Source organism: Mercenaria mercenaria, chromosome 4, assembly GCF_021730395.1.
Source record: "Mercenaria mercenaria strain notata chromosome 4, MADL_Memer_1, whole genome shotgun sequence".
NCBI lineage: Eukaryota > Metazoa > Mollusca > Bivalvia > Venerida > Veneridae > Mercenaria > Mercenaria mercenaria.
Window position 1 is genome coordinate 5383646 of NC_069364.1, and position 21128 is coordinate 5404773.

Sequence of the window (21128 nt, forward strand, 5' to 3'; positions counted from 1 at the left end):
CCTTGGACATTAACAGGTACGTGCAGGATATATGACACCATGTTCCTCAGACATTTACAGGTATGTACTGGGCATATGACACCATGTTCCTCAGACATTCACAGGTATGAGCAGGATATATGACATGTTCCTCGGACATTCACCGGTATGTACTAGATATATGACACCATGTTCCTTGGACATTTACATGTATGTGCAGAATATATGACACCATATTCCTAGGGCATTTACAGGTATGTGCAGGATATGTGGCACCATGTTCCTTGGACATTTACTGGTATGTGCAGGATAAATGACACCATATTCCTTGGACATTCACAGGTATGTAGTGGGCATATGACACCATGTTCCTCAGACATTCACAGATATGTGCAGGATATATGACATGTTCCTCGGACATTCACAGGTATGTACTGATATATAACACCATGTTTCTTGGACATTCACAGGTATGTGCAGGATATATGATACCATGTTCCTTGGACATTCACAGGTATGTGCAGGATATATGACACCATGTTCCTTGGACATTCACAAGTATGTGCAGGATATATGATACAGTGTTCCTTGGACATTCACAGGTATGTACTGGATATATGACACCATGATCCTAGGACATTCATAGGTACATGTATGTGCAGGATATATGAAACCATGTTCCTTGGACATTCACAGGTATGTGCAGGATATATGAAACCATTTTCCTCGGACATTCACAGGTATGTGCAGGATATTTGACATCATGTTCCTAGGGCATTCACAAGTATGTACTGGACAATCATACAAAGTTTCTGAGACATTTAGAGGTACGAGCAGGATATATGACACCATGATCCTTGGACATTCACAGGTATGTGCAGGATATATGACACCATGTTCCTGGGACATTCACAGGTATGTGCAGTATATATTATACAAATTTGCTTGGACATTTACAGGTGTATGAGGGATATTGCAAACTTTTTGTGTTAAAAGTCTGTAACACAAAATAGCAGTGATTAGGAGAATAAATATTGTACAATATAGTAAATTAGTCAGCGCAGTGAATTAGCAAATTGTCACAATAAATTCACATCCTAATTATATTAGTCTGCGATTACATCATTCTGATAGTGATATTACATGTGGCACAGACACATGGCATTGGGACAAATTAATATCTGTTTGCCAGTAGAGTGGCACTGACTTGAAAAATTGTTTTGCTTCCTGTTTCACCATAAAATTATAACATGAGCTCAGTGTAGAACTTAGAAAAAGAAATATCTGTATCACTTGGAACATTGTTGTTCTATACCATTTAGTTATCTTGTTTTTACACCTGTATTACAGGATTCTTTTGGGAAGAGAAAGTGGGAAAACTTATTCTCATTGATGGAACATACCACAAAGTCTGCTCTTCAGAAATTTGAGAGAGGTAATTTGTATACTTAATAGTTTTTATTTTACTGCTCTTTCATTCCAGAAGTACTGGTAATTATCGTCTTAGGGATAACATGGTGTAATAGCCATATTTCATATCTTGTAACTGGATGGTAATATTTAAATGACATTGGGTCACTTTAAAGACATTCAAAATTAAAAATGTTTCACGAGAGATTTTTCAAATTTTATCATTTTGCGGGGAGATAATCGGTATTGAAGTTAACATTGATGCCTATGGGAAATATATAATTTCTTTGATTATAAGAATCTGAACTTGAGTTCCGAGAAAATTTTGCGGTAGAAAGCTGCATTATATGATTCTAATACAAATATCAAAAAGAAATCTAAAATTCCCTGTAGGAAAAAGGAGAAAATTATTGTTTTCTAGTTTTCAGGGGAGATAACTTATGAAAACACAAAATTATCAGGGGAGGTAATCTAATGGAAATTTTTTATAACTTCTGTCACTATATAACTTGTCAATATGCACCCTATTTCTATCGTTTGACTTTTTCAAAGCTTACATTATCAAGTTGTATGTATGGCCTATTACGGGTAGTCATCCTTCAAGATTAAAATTTGAACACCAGATATCCATTTGTATTGTTCAAAAATTTATCTATTGTACTAGTTCTGTCTTTGCTGTTCATTCAGATTTCAAGAAAAAATATTTAGATGCAAAACTTGAGCTGTTTTAGAGAAAAAAAAGTTGTAAAGATTTTAACAAAATCAAAAGACATCAACTTTAAAGGTGTGTGGAAAATTTTTGAGACAGTTTTAACTCCTGTACATTTCTAATAGCACAACTGCAATCCTTGTGTTATTGGCATTTAATAATTAAACATAACTTGATTTTAATATTGAGAATTTGTCTATTATGCTGTGTATTTGGATCTAGGTGACACAGAGCTTTAATCATGTATTATTAAAACTTGGAATCATGTAGTATACTAGACATTGTACCTGTTTATGTATGCATATTGAATTCCAATATATCTTATATGTTCTAATGTTCCATTTCAGAGACAAAGTTTCTAAAGAAGTGGCAGTCAATATCCAAACGTCTGTCACAGTTAAAGATACAAGTTCATCAGACACAGAATGCACTGGCCTTCACATTTATGGAGGTACGATACGATTGTTCATTTACTTTGTATGGATCAGGCATCTCAAGGGTTCACTGACTTCGAATCACTTGCCCCATCACAACTGTTGGTTCCAAACCTCACTTTATATGTAGAATTCTTTCATGTGAGGAAGCCATACAGCTAACTTTCGAAAGATTGTATGTTCTACCCAATGCCTGCACATACCTGAAATAATGTCACATGTGTCTTCCTCTACTATCAGAAGATGGAATGTCACCATATGACCTGTAATTGTGTCGATTTGATGTTATCAATGTAAGGGGAGCAGTGGTCTTGTGCTTAAGGTGTCAGCAGTTGTCCCAGTAGTCGTGGGTTCAAACTAGGAGTTATGGAGTCATTACCATGCTTTCTCATATAACACCAGTAATGGTTTTTCCAGGAATCAGACTAAAGAGTAGATCAAATAAGCCAAAGCTTTCATCATAATCAAGCTAAAATAAATTGGTATAAACAAAACTCAGTGAAAACAAAAAAATATATACTTAGGTTGTACATAATTTAAGAAGAGAGTTGTAGTAAATCTTGTTTTAGAAATTGTACTGTTTTTATTCTTCAGTTATAGGTATCATGGAGACAATGTTGAAACATGACATTATTTTTCTTATTTTCTAGGGTAGTTTAGTGAAGGCTATAAGAGCAGGAGACTGGGTGTTGCTAGATGAGATCAACTTGGCTGCCATGGAAACATTAGAATGTCTCAGTGGTCTGCTTGAGAGAACCACAGGTTCTTTACTACTTATGGAACGTGGGTATGTTGCTTCAGGATCAGTGTTGTCATCAAATACTCAGAAAGTTTCATCAGTTTAATAATCTAAAAGTTTGAAAATGCAGTAGGATATTGTACTAAAATGCAGTAGGATATTGTATTAAAATGCAGTAGGATATTGTATTAAAATGCAGTAGGATATTGTATTAAAAAGATACCCAGCCCTGTATTTGTAGTAAGGTATATGACATTGACTAATTGACAAGCAGCTTCCATAGAGCCTGGTTACTAGTGTAGGTTAGGGAGAAAAATGAATTTCCTGTAAATTGAATTTTCAAGTGATGTTTTAGATTCTTTATAGTCTGTTTCCTGTTTAATAAGAAAAATACATGGCAGTATCAGACTTTGCACAGCTGGATAAAAATCTGATTTTGTTTACAGAGATGTAGAGCCAGTTGTACGTCACCCAGAATTCCGTCTGTTTGCATGTATGAATCCAGCAACTGATGTCGGCAAAAAGGACTTGTCTCCTGGTATCAGAAATAGGTATGTTCTATCTGTCATGTAAATAAGGAAATTTTCTTTCTTAGTGATCTATTCATAATACTCATTTTTAGGTTCGGAACTGTTTCAGTGCTTTCTTTTTTTAGTTGAACTTTTCAGGAGTATCATTGTGAGCTAATGGATCATGTGTTGGCCCTCCATAAGGCGGTCAACATTTCCTTCAAACAACTTCTGGTCAAAAACTATGAGATTGAATTCAACCAAATTTGGCTTGAAGCATCATGTAGTGATAAGGTTTTTTAAATTTTACAAATGATAGCCTTGAGCCCCATGGGGAGCATGACCCATACAGTACAGTCATTTCCTGCAGATGCCTTCTTCTCCAGAACTACTGGGTGGATTTCCACAAAATTTTGATCATCAACATCCTTAAGTGGTAGGGATTCAAAATCATACAATGGATATTTGTGTCAATGTTTCCAAGCAACCAAGTTTGAGGTTTGCTTCATGGCATAAATGTATGTCTTCCTTACTTTGAAATTTTTTATGCTGCATGATGATTGTTTGGTGTTTCAGGTTTACAGAGCTGTTTGTTGATGAGTTAGAAGACCCAGCAGACTTGAAGATCTTGGTCTGTGATTATCTCCAGGGTCTGTCACTCACTGCAGGACAGGTATGTTACGCTGTAGTTATAGGGACTGTGGAGACTGTGAACTTATTCTGCCCGTAACAACATTTTAACTTACAAAGTCAGGGTCGGCATTTAATTGTGTTTTCCAGTCACTTATCAATCGTATTGTAATAAACAGTATTGCATTATGAGAAAAACTGGAACGTGAAGTGTGCTTGCCTGGCTATTTCTATATTGAGTATCAATCATGGGGTCATGAGTCTGATATTTGATAGGGTAAATTTTGTTTGACTCCCAGTTAAGTCATTATCGATCTTTGTTTATGTGGAGAAGTTTAAGCTTTACCTGTAGGGGAAAGTTTGTAGTATTTAAGAAGATTTTATTCAAGAAATGATAATAGACAATAGTAAAGTTTTGTTAACTGACCCTATATTACATAAATGTTACAGAAATGTTGTTGAGACAGGTATTAAATAAAAACACATTTGCTAAAAGATTACCTAAAGTATTATATACTTAGAAAATAATCAAAACAGAGCTTTGATGTTGTGTGATAGGTTGATGGTATAGTGAAATTTTACCTTACTATTCGAACCGAGGCCAGCAAGAAACTGACAGATGGGACAGGTCATCCACCTCATTACAGTCTGAGGACTTTATGTCGGGCACTGAGATATGCAGCCAAGAATACATGCGGGTCTGTGCCAAGATCATTGTACGAGGTAGGTAGGGTATGCAGTACCAGTTGATAGGGCATAGGTATTAAGTTTTTTTTTTGTCATGAAAAATAGAATCTTTGGTTTGAATTGAAATTTGGCAATCTGTAGCCTAAGTTTGTCAACCAAATGGTCAGAATGATGACAGACATGCATATCATCAGGAATATAAGCAGATTTTCCTGTAAAATAGTTGACAATGCTGGTATTTAGACCAGTTTCACTAACTTACTAGAAACAGATATGACTTTTTGGCAGAAATTGGTAGAGGCGATAGTTATATAGTTAATGGGAAATTTTTAGATGACTCCTATTGAGTTATACATTTTCTTGTCAGTTGTTGCCTAGCAACTTGCCACATAAATTAATATTTTCAGGGATTTTGTTTGAGTTTTCTCACTCAGCTGGACAGGTCTTCACATCCAGTAGTACAACAGCTAGTATGTCAACATGTCCTGGGAAAATCTAACATCAAATCTGTCCTCAAACAGCCCCTCCCCATGCCACCTTGTGGGCGGAGCTTAAATTTTGAAGGGTACTGGATATCTGTTGGGGACCTTGAGCCACATATACCAGATGACTATATCTTGACTCAGTCAGTGAGAGCCAATCTGAAAGATCTAGCAAGAGTAGTTTCAGCCGGGTATGTTGAATTATGTAGAATATCGTAAGAATATCTTTAAGTGTTTGAACTATACATATCTCTTAGTTGACAGAGGTTGAAGTAACCGAGTTTTCGATGTGTATGATATATTAAATGCTTGTAAATAGGAAATACTGATTTGACATTTTTGAAATTGATATTTTACTTTGAAAAAAAATGCATAAATTTTTACTCATAAAATAACTGTGAATTAGAGTTAAAATATACCTAAAGATATACAAATCTGTGTTCTTCAAAATACGTTGTACATGTAAAATTTACTCTTCAGTAGAATCTAAGTTCCTGCAGAAGGAATAATTTTAGCTTTATAAGAGCTTATTTTTCAGACAACATCCAGTGTTACTACAGGGAGAAACTTCCGTTGGTAAAACCAGTCTGATAAAATGGCTGGCCCAGTCTACTGGTAACATATGTGTACGTGTAAACAACCATGAACACACTGATCTGCAGGAATATGTTGGTTGCTATGCTGCTGATGAGAATGGAAAACTGGCATTTAAAGAAGGTTGGTATCATTTCTTCACATGCTGTACTGTGATATGATTTGACAGGCATAAAACATACATATATTTTGGACAGGAAATAAATTCGGATACTTAAGGGATAAATGATAGCGCGGTCTTAAATTTGTGCATCATTCCTGGTGTGAAATACGCAAAAATTCGACCTACTTGAACAAAATGATTTCACAGTATTCTGTATGGAGACACTGCAGATAACCAATAATAACTTATTTGTCCAGATACTAAAAACTTTATTTTTTAACATCAAAAGATATGTTAACACATTGATACCAGTGTTCCTGTGGTCATATTTTTAGGCTTAATCTGAAGACCAAATTAAGTTTCTTATCTTCTTTCTTTATGAGACTTCAAACACCACGTATGTTAAGGAATATGCAGAGGTTATTATACTGGTGTTTATATGTTGCAGGTGTTCTGGTTGAGGCCATGAAGAAAGGACAGTGGATCATACTTGATGAATTAAACCTTGCCCCAACAGATGTACTGGAGGCTCTGAATAGGGTAGGGGCAAGGATTTTATGTTGATAAATTAACAAGAAAAAATCATGCTTGTTGCAGTAGTGTATTCTTTTATGAAGGCCATCTAAAAGTTTGTTTAGAAAACAGAAATAATAAACTGGAGAGAAGCTTGCTCTGGATCACATTGAACAGCCAGTTCCTTACAAACTGATGGAATAGGGCATTGAATATGACAAAGAATTTTCAGTTACAATCAAACAAAGTGGCTCAGACTTTGTTAGTCCATGTGAAATGTTGGTATGACATAGGAATTAATTCTTTTCTCACTAGATACTGAAAAATGCAACATGCTTATTAAACTGTATTGTACCAATATTTTAAGTAGAAATACTCTATGTTTTTTCCCTTTTACAGTTGTTGGATGATAACCGAGAGCTGTATATACCAGAGACCCAGGAGACAGTGAAAGCTCACCCAAAGTTTATGTTGTTTGCTACCCAGAATCCACCAGGACAGTATGGTGGCAGAAAGGTTATTTTAACATCTTTTCACAATTCATGCCGTCTTTTATAAGACTTTGCAGTTCATATGAAATGATGTCAGGACAGTAACATGAAGTATTTTCTCAAGTCTTATGTAAAACTTAATTTTCTGCCATATTTGTATGCAGCTAAATTTTGTTTAAGGTTACATATTTTGTCTCCCTTTATCAAAAAAAAATTAAATAAAATGTATCCTTGCTTATTCAGTGCACCAGAGAGTTAGGTTAGTATGCATTGGATACCAGTCACAAGTTTGTAAGTCCTAAAAACACAGATTGCATCTATCTACAAGATTATTTGAAAAAGTCAGTTGAGTGTGCGTATTTGAGCTGAACTACGGAGTAAGAATATATAGTTTAGGACATTTATAGCATTGAATTCATAGCATTAAGTCTAACACAAACAAATTTGCAGATGTTGTCAAGAGCGTTCAGGAACAGGTTTGTAGAGCTTCACTTTGATTTGATACCCAGTAAAGAACTGGAAACCATACTGCACGAGAGATGTGATATTCCTCTCTCATATGCACGGCGACTTGTGGCAGTCATGTTAGAGCTGCAGACCCGCAGGCGGGGTTCTGGAGTGTTTGCTGGCAAGATGGGTTTTATGACGCTACGGGATCTGTTCAGATGGGCAGGAAGGTACAAGTGTCCCGAGATGGATGGAAAGAAATTCTATGATTGGGACAAACACTTGGCAGATCAAGGTAAGTATAAATGAAATATAAAAAATGTCTGGCTTTTACATGAGCTTTCTAATTAAACAATAATTCCTTTGTTTAGAGTAACACTATGTATTTTAAGTATAAATGCATGTCTGCTAGTTTAGAACTTCCTATATTCATTGTTATTTCTGATGATGTATTGTTGACTGTTTCTAGGAAACAAACAGTGATTGTTTACATTTGATATATTTGTACATTCAGGTTATATGTTACTGGCTGGCAGGGTAAGGAAACCTGAGGAAGCAGATGTCATTCAGGAAGTGATCCAGAAACATTTCAAATGTAAACTTACTGCCAGTTCACTATATACACTAAATACTTCAACATCCTTGACCTCGAAATCGTGTTTAGGGAGTGTGCTGAGCCAATCAGCAGAGGGCTTTCATCATGTGGTTTGGACGTACAGTATGAGAAGATTGGCTGTTCTGATTGGACAAGCCATAAGATACAAAGAGCCAATCTTACTGGTTGGAGAAACTGGGTAAGTGTCTTCCATTGATGAATTGATAATTATGTCTCCCCACCTCTGGGGGAGACATATTGTTTTTGCCCTGTCTGTCCGTCCGTACGTCACACTTCATTTCCGATCAATAACTGGAGAACCATTTGATCTAGAACCTTCAAACTTCATAGGGTTGTAGGGCTGCTGGAGTAGACGACCCCTATTGTTTTTCGGGTCACTCCGTCAAAGGTCAAGGTCACAGGGGCCTGAACATTGAAAACCATTTTCGATCAATAACTAGAGAACCACTTGACCCAGAATGTTGAAACTTCATAGGATGATTGTTCATGTAGTGCAGATGACCCCTATTGTTTTTGGGGTCACTCCGTCAAAGGTCAAGGTCACAGGGGCCTGAACATTGAAAACCATTTCCGATCAATAACTAGAGAACCACTTGACCCAGAATGTTGAAACTTCAGAGGATGATTGGTCATGTAGTGCAGATGACCCCTATTGTTTTTGGGGTCACTCCGTCAAAGGTCAAGGTCACAGGGACCTGAACATTGAAAACCATTTCCGATCAATAACTTGAGAACCACTTGACCCAGAATGTTGAAACTTCATAGGATGATTGGTCATGCAGAGTAGATGACCCCTATCGATTTTCGGGTCACTCTGTTAAAGGTCAAGGTCACAGGGGTCTGAACATTGAAAACCATTTCCGGTCAGTAACTTGAGAACCACTTGACCCAGAATGTTGAAACTTAATAGGATGATTGGTCATGCAGAGTAGATGACCCCTATTGTTTTTGGGGTCACTCCGTCAAAGGTCAAGGTCACAGGGACCTGAACATTGAAAACCATTTCCGATCAATAACTTGAGAACCACTTGACCCAGAATGTTGAAACTTCATAGGATGATTGGTCATGCAGAGTAGATGACCCCTATCGATTTTCGGGTCACTCTGTTTAAGGTCAAGGTCACAGGGGCCTGAACATCGAAAACCATTTCCGATCAATAACTTGAGAACCTCTCGACCCAGACTAGTGAAACTTCATAGGATGATTGTTCCTGTAGAGTAAATGACCCATATTGTTTTTGGGGTCACTCTGTTAAAGGTCAAGGTCACAGGGGCCTAAACATTGATAATTATTTCCGATCAATAACTTGAGAACCTCTTGATCCAGAATGTTGAAACTTCATAGGATGATTGAACATACAGAGTAGACGACCCCTATCGATTTTGGGGCCACTCTTAAAGGTCAAGGTCACAGGAGCTTGAACATGGAAAAAAAATTTCCGATCAATAACTTGAGAACCACTTGACCCAGAATGTTGAAACTTCATAGGATGATTGAACATGCAGAGTAGATGACCCCTATTGATTTTGGGGTCAGTCTATTAAAGGTCAAGGTCACAAGGGCCTGGTCATGTAAAATCATTTCTGGAAAATAACTCGAGAAGCACTTAACCTAGAATGTTTAAATTTAATAGGATGATTGGACATGCAGAGTAGATGACCCCCATTGATTTTGGGGTCACTTGATCAAAGGTCAAGGTCACAGGAGCCTGAACAGTGACTTAAGAACCACTTGGCCAAGAGTGTTGAAACTTAGCGGGATGACTGGACATGCCAAGTAGATGATCCCTATTGCAGCCAACCATTAGTGTCTCTTTGACTTTCGCTCCTGACCACTATTGACTTCTTGCCTATAGGACTTTGCATTGGGGGAGACATGCGCTTTTTTACAAAAGCAATTTCTAGGTTTTTTTACATTCTGTACACTTTAAACATACCCACTGTTTTCTGTATCTTAATGATAGGCACAAAGAACTTGGTGTGTAAAAATATCTTAGTTCTTTCTTGGATGACAAGAGGAATGCCCAAGTGTCATATTTTATGTATATTTCAGGTGCGGAAAAACTACAATGTGTCAGTTGTATGCAGCTCTTTATAAAACAGCTTTACACAGTGTCAACTGTCATCTACATACAGAAAGTGCTGACTTTCTTGGTGGTCTGAGACCTGTCAGAGCACACTCAGAGGTAAAGTCTAATTTACTTCTCAACATTTATTGTACCCCCCTTACAACTTGTTGTAGGCACAGCAACCTTGTAAAACAGAAGAATGCAACACATTTGTAGGTTTACAGTTTGGCATATAAAAACATAGTGAAACCATTTATTCAATCAGCATTAAATTTCATTCTTTCCAGCTAAACAGCTATATAGGATAACCTATTTTATATTACTTCGTGAAAATATTGCCTGCAGCTTTTCTCCATGCATGTTAATTTGTTGTCAGGAAGACAAAAAGGAGAAATTGTTTGAATGGGTGGATGGACCTTTAGTACAAGCCATGAAGAAAGGAGCCATGTTTCTCATTGATGAAATCTCATTGGCTGATGACAGTGTCCTTGAGAGGTTAAACAGTGTCCTTGAACTTGAACGGACAATTCTATTGGCTGAGAAGGGAGGTGGGGATGGCAACCAGAATGAGGTGGAGCATGTGGTTGCTAAGGAAGGTTTCCATGTGTTTGCTACCATGAATCCAGGAGGAGATTTTGGAAAGAAAGAGGTTTGTAGTAGTTAATATGGTAATATTTTCACACAGCTAACAGTTAGCTTTTACTTAGACTTGGAATAAATTTATCTGGTGTAATATTTGTGACATATGGTCAACTTGTGAGACATTAAAATTTATTTATAACAATAACTGTGCTTTTATGAGTATTTATATTCACGAATATTGATAGTTGACAAGTAGAGAGAAAATAAATCTTGTGTGAAAATTTCTTATTTTGCTGTAGGTAATTTCATTATGGAATAATCACAGTATAACAAGTCGAAGTATAAGAAATATTTGAGGCTGTTAAATAATGTCAGTGTTGCTTTCTGTTACATGATTATACATCCACAAAACTAACAACGAGGGACAAAATTCAATTTAAAGGGCAAAGAAGGTTTCATGCTTTATGTTTGATGAAATTAAGTATCTTTTGTTTTAGAAAAGAAGGTCAGGTTACTTTGCCATGAATTATAGTGCAGTCTTCCACTATTTCTCTTAACCTAGGTGTTGTCATAATAGTTACAAATACATGTACCCATATAGACAACAATATGAGCCACACCATGAAAAAACCAACATAGTGCGTTTGCGACCAGCATGGATCCAGACCAGCCTGCGCATCCGTGCAGTCTGGTCAGGATCCATGCTGTTCGCTTTCAAGGCCAATTCCAATTAGGGAAACTGTTAGCTAACAGCATGGATCCTGACCAGACTGCACAGATGTGCAGGCTGGTCTGGATCCATGCTGGTCGCAAACGCACTTATGTTGGTTTTCTCATGGCGCGGCTCATATCAGGATATTAATTTCACCTTTCATTCCAGTTATCACCGGCATTACGTAACAGATTTACCGAGATCTGGTGTCCACCATCCAATCACAGACAGGATCTGATTGACATCATCGAGCACAACTTGCATTCTGGGATACATCTATGTAACCAGGAGGATGGAACCAGTGGTATTGGTCGAGCCATGATGGACTTTGTAGAATGGTTCACTAACAATGAACTTGGTAAAAGGTAAAAAATGATATGAATATGTGATATTTTTTGAGATTTTCGAATTTACAATTTTTTTGTAATTCAGACTAAAATGTTATTGTCATACCACAAAATAAGTCAGAAGAAAGAATAGAGAGTTTACTTTGTGTAATGACAATGCATCTTTTTATGTCATTTCTTACATAATGTAATCATGTAACACATATTTGATGCTAAGACACAGATTTCTATGTAATATGAACGTAAAATATTCTATTCAACAATACCAGTATGTACTTGTAAATTTATGGAGATAAGCTTGTATTGTTATATTGCAAAGTGACTGAATAGAGGTATTGAAATTAGTTTGCATTTTGTTCCATTTTAAATTCAAACATAAACACATCATGTTTTTCTTTGTAGATGTACAGTCAGTATCAGAGATATACTTACCTGGGTATATTTCATTAACACATGTTCTAAAACTGTGGATTCAGATATTGCTATGGAGACTGAAGAACCAGTCTATAACAAGCTTGATCCTGCAGTGGCCTATATACATGGAGCATGTCTAGTGTTCCTGGATGGTCTTGGAGCAGGTACAGAAAAATGACAGCTACATTTACAATTGTTTACTTGTAATTACAATTAGCATTTTTTGGCTGATAAGGTGTTCTCCTTAAGCGATTTCAGCATTGTTCAGGTGTTCTACAATGTAGATTTAAATGAAACTTCTCACAGTCTTACATAAACATATGGCCTATAATATGGTGACATACATAGATCGGTGTGATTGTTCATAAAATGATATTCATTTTTGTATGCCCAATCCAGGCTTTATTCTAAGTTATCTGGATAAATGATGTTGTGCCATCACTTCTGGTTTATGAAACATGCAGAATTACCTGAATTAATCATTGCTGCTGTATCACCCCAGTGTGATTAGGCATAGACAAGTATACAGAGGAGCAGTTTATGTTTTATAAATATGTGTTCAGGAACTACAAGCCAGGGAAACGATGCTGTTGTGACCCAGCTGAGGACTGTGTGTCTGGCATTCCTTCTCAAACAAGTGAACTTATTGACCCATCAGGAGTATGGTCTTGGTGACCTTCATCTCCTTGACAACAGTCATGTGACCTTTAATGCAGTCTTGGAAACAGAAAATGAGTTCAGCATCCCTCCATTTAGTATTCCTAAAGGTAATTACAGAGAAATTCCACTGAAATTCACTATTGCCATTTTTAAAGACACTACTGTCATTTTTAGAGGCCAATAAATCTGTATTTTCATTTTTCACTGATCTTAGTAAGGATTGATTGATGGCGATCTTGGTCAGTTAATTCAAAGGCAACCTTATAGGTGATCAAAATTACACTGAAATCTACTATTAGATTGTGTTAAGTAGTTGTATCAAGATGGTACTTTGCTTGTAAAAACTTCTTAAAATTTACACAAATATTTCACAACTTTTCCAAAATTACCATAACATTCTTGGTTGCGAATATTTTAGGAGAGAGAAGATGTGAAGGAAAGCATCAGTATGCGCTAAAAGCACCAGGAACATGTCTGAATGCTCAACGTGTACTGAGAGCCTTACAGCTGCCCCGCCCACTCCTGCTGGAGGGTAGTCCAGGTGTGGGGAAGACCAGTCTTGTAGGGGCAATAGCCAGAGCTGCTGGTAGAGATCTAGTCAGAATAAACCTTTCTGAACAAACAGTAAGTAAAAATCCCATACAGGTGTTAAACCGCCTCGGTAGCCTATTGGTAGAGCGTCCGCTTCGAGTGCGGGAGGTCGTGGGTTCGATCCCCGGCCGCGTCATACCAAAGACGTAAAAAATGGTACTAGCAGCTTCCTCGCTTGGCGCTCAGCATTAAGGGGATAGTGCTAGGACTGGTCAGCCCGGTGTCAGTATAATGTGACTGGGTGGGGTATCATGCCACGTGTCTACGGCGTGATATTCCAGTGAGGCAGCACTATAAAGTTGGGCATTGTGCTCACTGCTACAAGTAGACACCGTCGTTAATATGACTGAAAAAATGTTGAAAAAGACGTTAAACCCGAACACACACACACACATACAGGTGTTAAGTCCCTGTTTCGTGGATTGTAGGATTGTGCTTTTCCATCTTCGGCAAGTCTGTCTGTCCACAAAAGCTTGATCAGACCAACTTTAATGATAAACATATCATTTATGTGATGAAAAACATAGTTGCCTATGCAGTGAAGATCAGGGTCTATTTTACAAGACAGAGTGCCACTTGAATTGGAGGTTGAATTCCCATTGACTTAATCTACTGGCCAAGGAATTCATCAACAGTCCTTCATAAATCCAGTTATTTAAAATAAAATTGCTGCAAGCCGATTTTTCAGTCATCGCAGTCAGGGTACCATTATACTCAGTCATGGTCTCCCTATATTTCACTTGGACACATGCGACTATATAAATAAGGTTTGCTTTGTAAAATTTAACTTCTAGAAAATTTTAACAGGATGTAACAGATCTGTTTGGAGCGGATTTACCAGTGGAGGGATCAGAAGGGGGAGTGTTTGCCTGGAGAGATGGACCCCTATTGCAGGCACTTAAAGATGGAAGCTGGGTTGTTTTAGATGAGGTAACTTCATTTGTATGTATAAATGGAAAGAGAACAGTGACCATAGTTTCAAGTTTTTGTGACTTCTTATTATGAATAAAAAAGTATTGTAAAAGTACCAGACTTAGATGTATGGTTAATTATATATGTAAAAATATATTTAAGGAAATACCTGACCTGTGTTATATTTAAAGTGAGAACAACTTGTTTTCAGTTAAATTTGGCCTCCCAGTCAGTGTTGGAGGGACTGAATGCTTGCCTTGACCATCGAGCAGAGGTATATATCCCAGAGCTTGGGAAGACATTCCACATCCAGCATGAGAAGACAAGACTGTTTGCTTGCCAAAATCCATTAAACCAAGGTGGAGGCAGAAAGGGTCTTCCAAGATCATTCTTAAATAGGTTTACGCAGGTATATAGATATATAATAATAATGATAATAATAATATGCAATTTTACCTTTGTAAATGAAATTGTTGGATTTTTAGAAAACTACATTTGTAAACAGATGTTCTGTTTCTGACAAAGTAAGGTTGAAAGTTATCATTTTGTACTTTTTTTGTTAATTTGATATCATTGGAACATTGGTGAGATTATTTATAACTGACACATGTTGCATTGTTTGTATATAGAGCCTCCTGGTAATGGCAGATTTGTTTGGCATTCCTGCATTGTATTTAAAGTGGATAATCAGATTTTGGCCATGTAACGGATTTGCCCGAAACTTTAGCATCTGACCATTTACACTCATTTATGTTCACTTAACACTTAATACAAATTAGATTTTCACTGGAGGTATTTTTAAAATTTCATTTTCCTATCCTGGTTGCCCAACCAAGATAGAGTTATTTTATCATAAGTATAAATTTGATAAACATACTTTGCCTAAGGAAATGTATAAATATTAGACATATTGTAATATATTTGTAAAATATTTGCATTAAAAATTATGTATTTAGATGGAATTCATTAGAAACGCAAGTTTGAAAAATTATTATTACCTCCCTTTGCCTATCTTGGTTGCGCAACCAAGATAGATTGGAAATAAATGAATTCAGAAGCTACACACAGCTTTAAAACTTGCATTTTGGTTCAGATTGTTCAATAGTTGATATGTCTATCAAATGCAAATGTAAAACTAGATATTGTATCGAAATAAAAAGAAATACCCAGCTTTTTATATACTTTCATATTAAAGGGGAGTAATTACAAAATTTTATAAAAACAATAAAATATACATTTCAAATAGGAATCTAACTCTATGTAATCGGTCTTTTTGTTTCTTAAATAATTCTCTACCAGAATATACAAAAAGTAAAAAATGTCATTAAATGTTGTTTAAATGTGATTGACCACCTTTAAGGTTCCAAGGATAATGTATAATATATTATTGATAAATGTTCTTTCTTTAGGTTTATGTTGAACCATTAAAGAGGACAGATCTGATGTTTATAGCAAGTACAATGTATCCAGATATACCCCTTGACATCCTCAACTACATGGTCAGCTTTAATATGCAGGTAATTAACACTTTTTGAACAACAGTGTTTCGATGGTAATGAAATCTGTTGTTTACTGACTCTTTTATGTATTTACTACTAGAAGTTTTAAAAGATTCAGGTTGTGAGGAGAGTCAGTGACCAGGCACAGAATGCAACCTTATCATTGGTCAGTGTCGAAACTGTGCTTGGAAACAACACATCATGTGCTTCAGTGTGAGACTGTCATCTAAAGTAAGTTTTATTACGTTAGTACCTGGGCATCCACGGCTGAATGGTAAAGTCTGAATCACTTGCCCTCATTGATTTGATTAAGAAACATTGCTTCGAATGTAGAATTCTTCATGTGAGGAAGCCATCTAACTTGTTTACAGAAGGTAGGTGGTTCTACCCAGGTGCCAGCCCATACCTTAACCAAGGCCGCTATGGGCAACTGGAGTCTTATGTTGGCGTGACTCTAAACAAAAAAGAAGGTACCTTAGGACCAAGAACTGGTTTTTATCAAAAAAGCTGACAAGAGAATGATTAAAATGGTTAACAAGTTTTTTCTTAATGGAATTTAAATAAATGTGTTTAGATAAAGATACGTACTTGCCTCAGAAGTCTGATATGTTTTGCAATTGTTTTACATAAATTTGTAACATTTATATGAACAGTTAAATGCTCATTCAAAAAAATATTTAAAACTATTCCAGATATATGAAGATACAGTGATAAAGGGTCTGTGGGGTCAGAAAGGAAGTCCTTGGGAGTTCAACCTCAGGGATCTATTCAGATGGTGTGACTTACTGATTGAGAACCAGGTATTGCTGTCATATTTTATGAAAATAACATTGGTGTAACAATTATATTAAAGACATTTTATATAACTTAATAGACAACAAGCATAAAAATTTTTGATATGCCCATGAAATTGGATATTATATTGGATCAACCACAGTTGGTGGTGGTGTCATCAGAAAAGTTACTCTTGAATGCTCAGAATTGCATAAATTGACATTGCCCATTTTTAAACATGAGTAGTTTTTATCCAGTATTCACAAAACTCGGTCAGAATGTTTATGGGCACAATATCTTGTCCAAGTTTGATAGCCAGTCAGGTAGTCCTAGTCTCTGTTGAGTTATGGTCCTTAAATTACTTAAAAGTTGTGAAAATTGTCAAGTGTCTGTTTAATAACTTTAGCAGTTTTTATCCAGTGTATATCAAACTTAATCAGAATTTTGATATGCATAATATCTTGCCCAAGTTTGGTAACCAGCCAGATAGTCTTAGTCACTCTGGAGTTATGACTCTTGAATTACTCAAAATTGAGAAAATTGACAGTGTTCACTAAACTGCTAGAGTATTTTGCCTTGAGCTATATCAGGATTACACATTATTTTGCCTTGAGCTATATCAGGTTTACACAGAATTTGTATCTTACCGAGGCCATGTTCTGCATCATGGTCAATTCAGATTAGTATTGCCTCAGTTATGGCCCGTAAATTATCAGAATTACAAAAAAGAAACAAACAGTGTCCACTCCATTCCTAGAGTATTATTTCATTGATCTCAGCCGTGCTTATATAGAATGTATATTTTTAAAATCTAGGTCCAGTTTGATTACCAGCCAGTTTTGGTAAGTATTGTTTAGAGTTATGGCCCTTGAATTTGTCAAATTTGAGAAAAGTTTACATATTGTCTGCTCATTGAGTAGAGTATTTTTAATGTGAAAAAGAATTTGCTGTGTCTGGCATATATTGGGACAGTTTGACACCTGTCTTGTGTATATTTTCAGAGTGCAGGTAGCTATAATCCCGGGGAATATGTTGGACTTGTGTATGCTGAGAGGATGAGGACTGTAGCTGACAAACAGCAGGTTTATACAATATTTACTTCTCCATGTGTAAAACCTTTCTGTACTATAATCTGGTTATCAGTATGAAGTTAGAGCACACATTGTCACACATGTCTTGTAGAAGTGGTCTTTTCCAGAGGTGAATTTGTACTATTATTAGGTGAATGGGGGAGTGGGGAGGAGAAAATGGGGACCTTTCAAGGCTGGTTATATATATTTGTGGCTTTTTCATGCTCTTTCCAACGGAAGTCAAAGTATATATGTTGAAATTGCATTGTTTGTATAGATCAAAAGGATTTAAAAATACCAAGACAACACATTCTTTACTAGTTTTGACCTTTATGTCTTCGTCAGAAATAACAACTTACAAAACAAACGACGTCACGTCAGTTTGGACGCGAACGTCAATGTGACAAAAAGCGCAAATATAGAATATATTTGTATTAATGTACATATAGATACAGATCATAATGATACGGCGGGTATTTATCGAAAACATATTTCTTCAATATGAAGCAGAGAAAAAATAAAACCCAACATATCTACATGACAAATTTTGAAGTATACATGTGAAGCATAAGCGAGAATTAACGATTGATCTACTTATAATTATATAAATAGTAAAATAACATTAATTTAAAAGCTAACCGCACATATATAATTACAGAAACAATCAAAAAATTAAAAACTTTCATTAAAATACAATTAAAGACAAAATGCAGTCAAACGGAGGAAAAGGGAACCTTGAAGCAGTAATAAGGGGAGGTAATAAAACGGCAATAAAATATCAAAATGCTGGAAAATAGAGCCGATATATTCTTAACTTCTACAAAAATTGTTAATATTATTTTAAAGTTAGAAAATATATTAAAAACAATACTATACAGTGAAAATATTTAATCTGTAGGGATATTATGAAAAAGTTAGTATATAAGACCCTATTAAATGTTACTTGGTAACCGAAATCACATAGTAAACAATACGCTGGTGTTCATGCCAGATGGTTGCACGGTATTCAACCGGTGAATCCAGGACGTTTCACGTAATAACCTATCTAAATCATTATCAACAATGTCAATTGGTAAAAAACTGAAATCATCTAAATTGTGATGAGTACTGTTGAAATGGGCAGCCACACCGCTAGCATATGCTGGATCGCTGAAATTGTTAATGTCAAATTTATGACTGTTCATATGTTTAGAAACCTGTTGTCGTGTTTGACCCACATATTGCATGTTGCATTTTTTACAAGTTATGACATACTTAATGACATTTGATGATGTGCAGTCTGTATTAAATCTAAGTTTATACATCGAAGAATTAGAAGAACTAACGAATTCATCAGTTTCTACTATTTTGCTACAATGTGTACATCTAGGTCGGTAGCATTTGCTGGAACGGGCGCTGATGGGGGTAGGGGGCATTGCAGAATATCTAGACTTTACAAGGAAGTCTTTAAGATTTTTACCACGTTTGTATGCTAACACGGGTCTAGAGGAATGCAACTGTTGGACTGATACATTTGGCGATAGTTTAAATAAATCCCAGTATTTATGTATTATACTACCAATGTTAGGGAGGGAGGATTATATTCAGTAACAAAAGGCACAATATCAACCTGATCAGAATTGTTATTGTATTTCAGAGCTTCGTCTTGTGTAACATTATGCATCTTGTTAAATGCAGCATCTATTACACTGTCTGGGTAATTTCTGGATTTGAAAATTCACGTAGAGTGTCCAGAGATTTAGCAAATTGATTATCGTCAGATATAATACGACGATATCGCTTAGCCTGACTGTAGGGAATACCGTCTTTACAAGTCTTTGGATGATTGGAGGAGTAGAGAAGGTACTGATGGATGTTAGTATTTTTAACATGTACATTGGTGCATATGTTATTACTGGTATCTTTCGTAAGATCAACATCCAGGAATGACACATGTTTCGTTGAAATTTCATACGTGAATTTAATAGAGCTATGTAATTCATTAAAGGCTTTAACAAAGCTATTCAGTTCGTCGAGTGAATGATCCCAGATCATGAAAACATCATCCAGAAACCGAAGCCACAAAGTAGGTTTCAGCTGTTGGCTTTGTAAAAAGTCTTGCTCTAACTTACCCATGAACAATGATGCATAGGTAGGGGCGAACAGACTGCCCATGGCCGTCCCCATTGTTTGAATGTAATCATCACCATTGAATTGAAAATGGTTATTCTTAAGTGTAAGTTCAATAAGTTTACATATACTTTCTACGGACAAACTAGTATCAGACAGACTCTTGTCCCTGTTTAAGAAAAAATCTGCAGGCTTCAATACCCTCATCATGTGGAATGTTCGTATATAGAGAGGTTACATCCAAAGTCACCAAATAACTGTTGGATGATAAACTGCAATTCTTAAGTTTTGAAAGGAAATCCGTAGTATCTTTGACATACGAAGGTAATGATTGCATATGTGGTTGCAATACATAATCTAGATATTTAGATATGTTATCAGTAGGGGAATTGCATGCAGATACTATGGGCCTACCTGGATATCCTAATGGCAAAGAATTATCTTTACATTTATGTAGTTTGGGTAAAATGTAAAAATGGGGTATACGTATCTTTTCTGGAAAAGCGTCAAATTCCTCTTTCAAAAATTCTTCACATTCGGAAATTTCATCCATACATTCACATACATTACGTTCACTGTTTCTGCAATATTGCTATCAAGTTTTTCGTAATACTTGTCATTGTTGAGATGTCTATGTACTTCTGTTGATACTCATCAGTGTTCATTATCACAATATTTGCCGATTTGTCTGCCTTTTTTATTACAATATCTCTGTCATTCGCTAGAGAATGTAAACTAGAGAGTTCTCTTTTGTGATATTTGAATATCTCGACTGTTTTGATGACTGGGATATTTCCTGGTGAATTGCCTCAATATAGAAATCAAGATATTCATCACGACCTTGCTTCGGAATGAACGTTGACTGCTTTTTGTTGAAGAAAGTTTTTTCTTTATCATTTTGGTCGTTATTGTTATTATCATTGAAAAAATATTCTTTCAGTCTCAAACGTCGACAGAATCTAAATGTTTCCTCTGCTAATTTAACTTTGTCGTGGCTTTTAAGCTTTGGTACAAAAGAAAGACCCTTACCTAACAGGATATAGTCA

General features: G+C 36.0%; 1 protein-coding gene across 3 annotated transcripts in view; it reads left to right on the top strand.

Annotated features, from left to right (window-relative positions):
• The window catches only part of LOC123552623 (midasin-like), a 143925-nt gene that overhangs the window by 26363 nt on the left and 96434 nt on the right, over positions 1-21128 (top strand). For all 3 annotated transcript variants that reach the window (XR_008370465.1, XM_053540242.1, XM_053540243.1), the window contains exons 16-38: positions 1330-1414; positions 2446-2549; positions 3183-3319; positions 3718-3822; positions 4357-4453; positions 4969-5133; positions 5505-5770; positions 6118-6296; positions 6725-6816; positions 7189-7305; positions 7731-8022; positions 8242-8521; positions 10397-10529; positions 10789-11061; positions 11875-12071; positions 12456-12631; positions 13031-13234; positions 13546-13751; positions 14526-14648; positions 14842-15039; positions 16040-16147; positions 16822-16929; positions 17905-17985. Coding sequence is in view for 2 of the 3 variants with exons in the window: in XM_053540242.1 (XP_053396217.1) it covers positions 1330-1414; positions 2446-2549; positions 3183-3319; positions 3718-3822; positions 4357-4453; positions 4969-5133; positions 5505-5770; positions 6118-6296; positions 6725-6816; positions 7189-7305; positions 7731-8022; positions 8242-8521; positions 10397-10529; positions 10789-11061; positions 11875-12071; positions 12456-12631; positions 13031-13234; positions 13546-13751; positions 14526-14648; positions 14842-15039; positions 16040-16147; positions 16822-16929; positions 17905-17985 (3726 nt within the window). In the remaining variant the exon portion in view is untranslated. The remainder of the gene's footprint in view (positions 1-1329; positions 1415-2445; positions 2550-3182; positions 3320-3717; positions 3823-4356; positions 4454-4968; positions 5134-5504; positions 5771-6117; positions 6297-6724; positions 6817-7188; positions 7306-7730; positions 8023-8241; positions 8522-10396; positions 10530-10788; positions 11062-11874; positions 12072-12455; positions 12632-13030; positions 13235-13545; positions 13752-14525; positions 14649-14841; positions 15040-16039; positions 16148-16821; positions 16930-17904; positions 17986-21128) is intronic.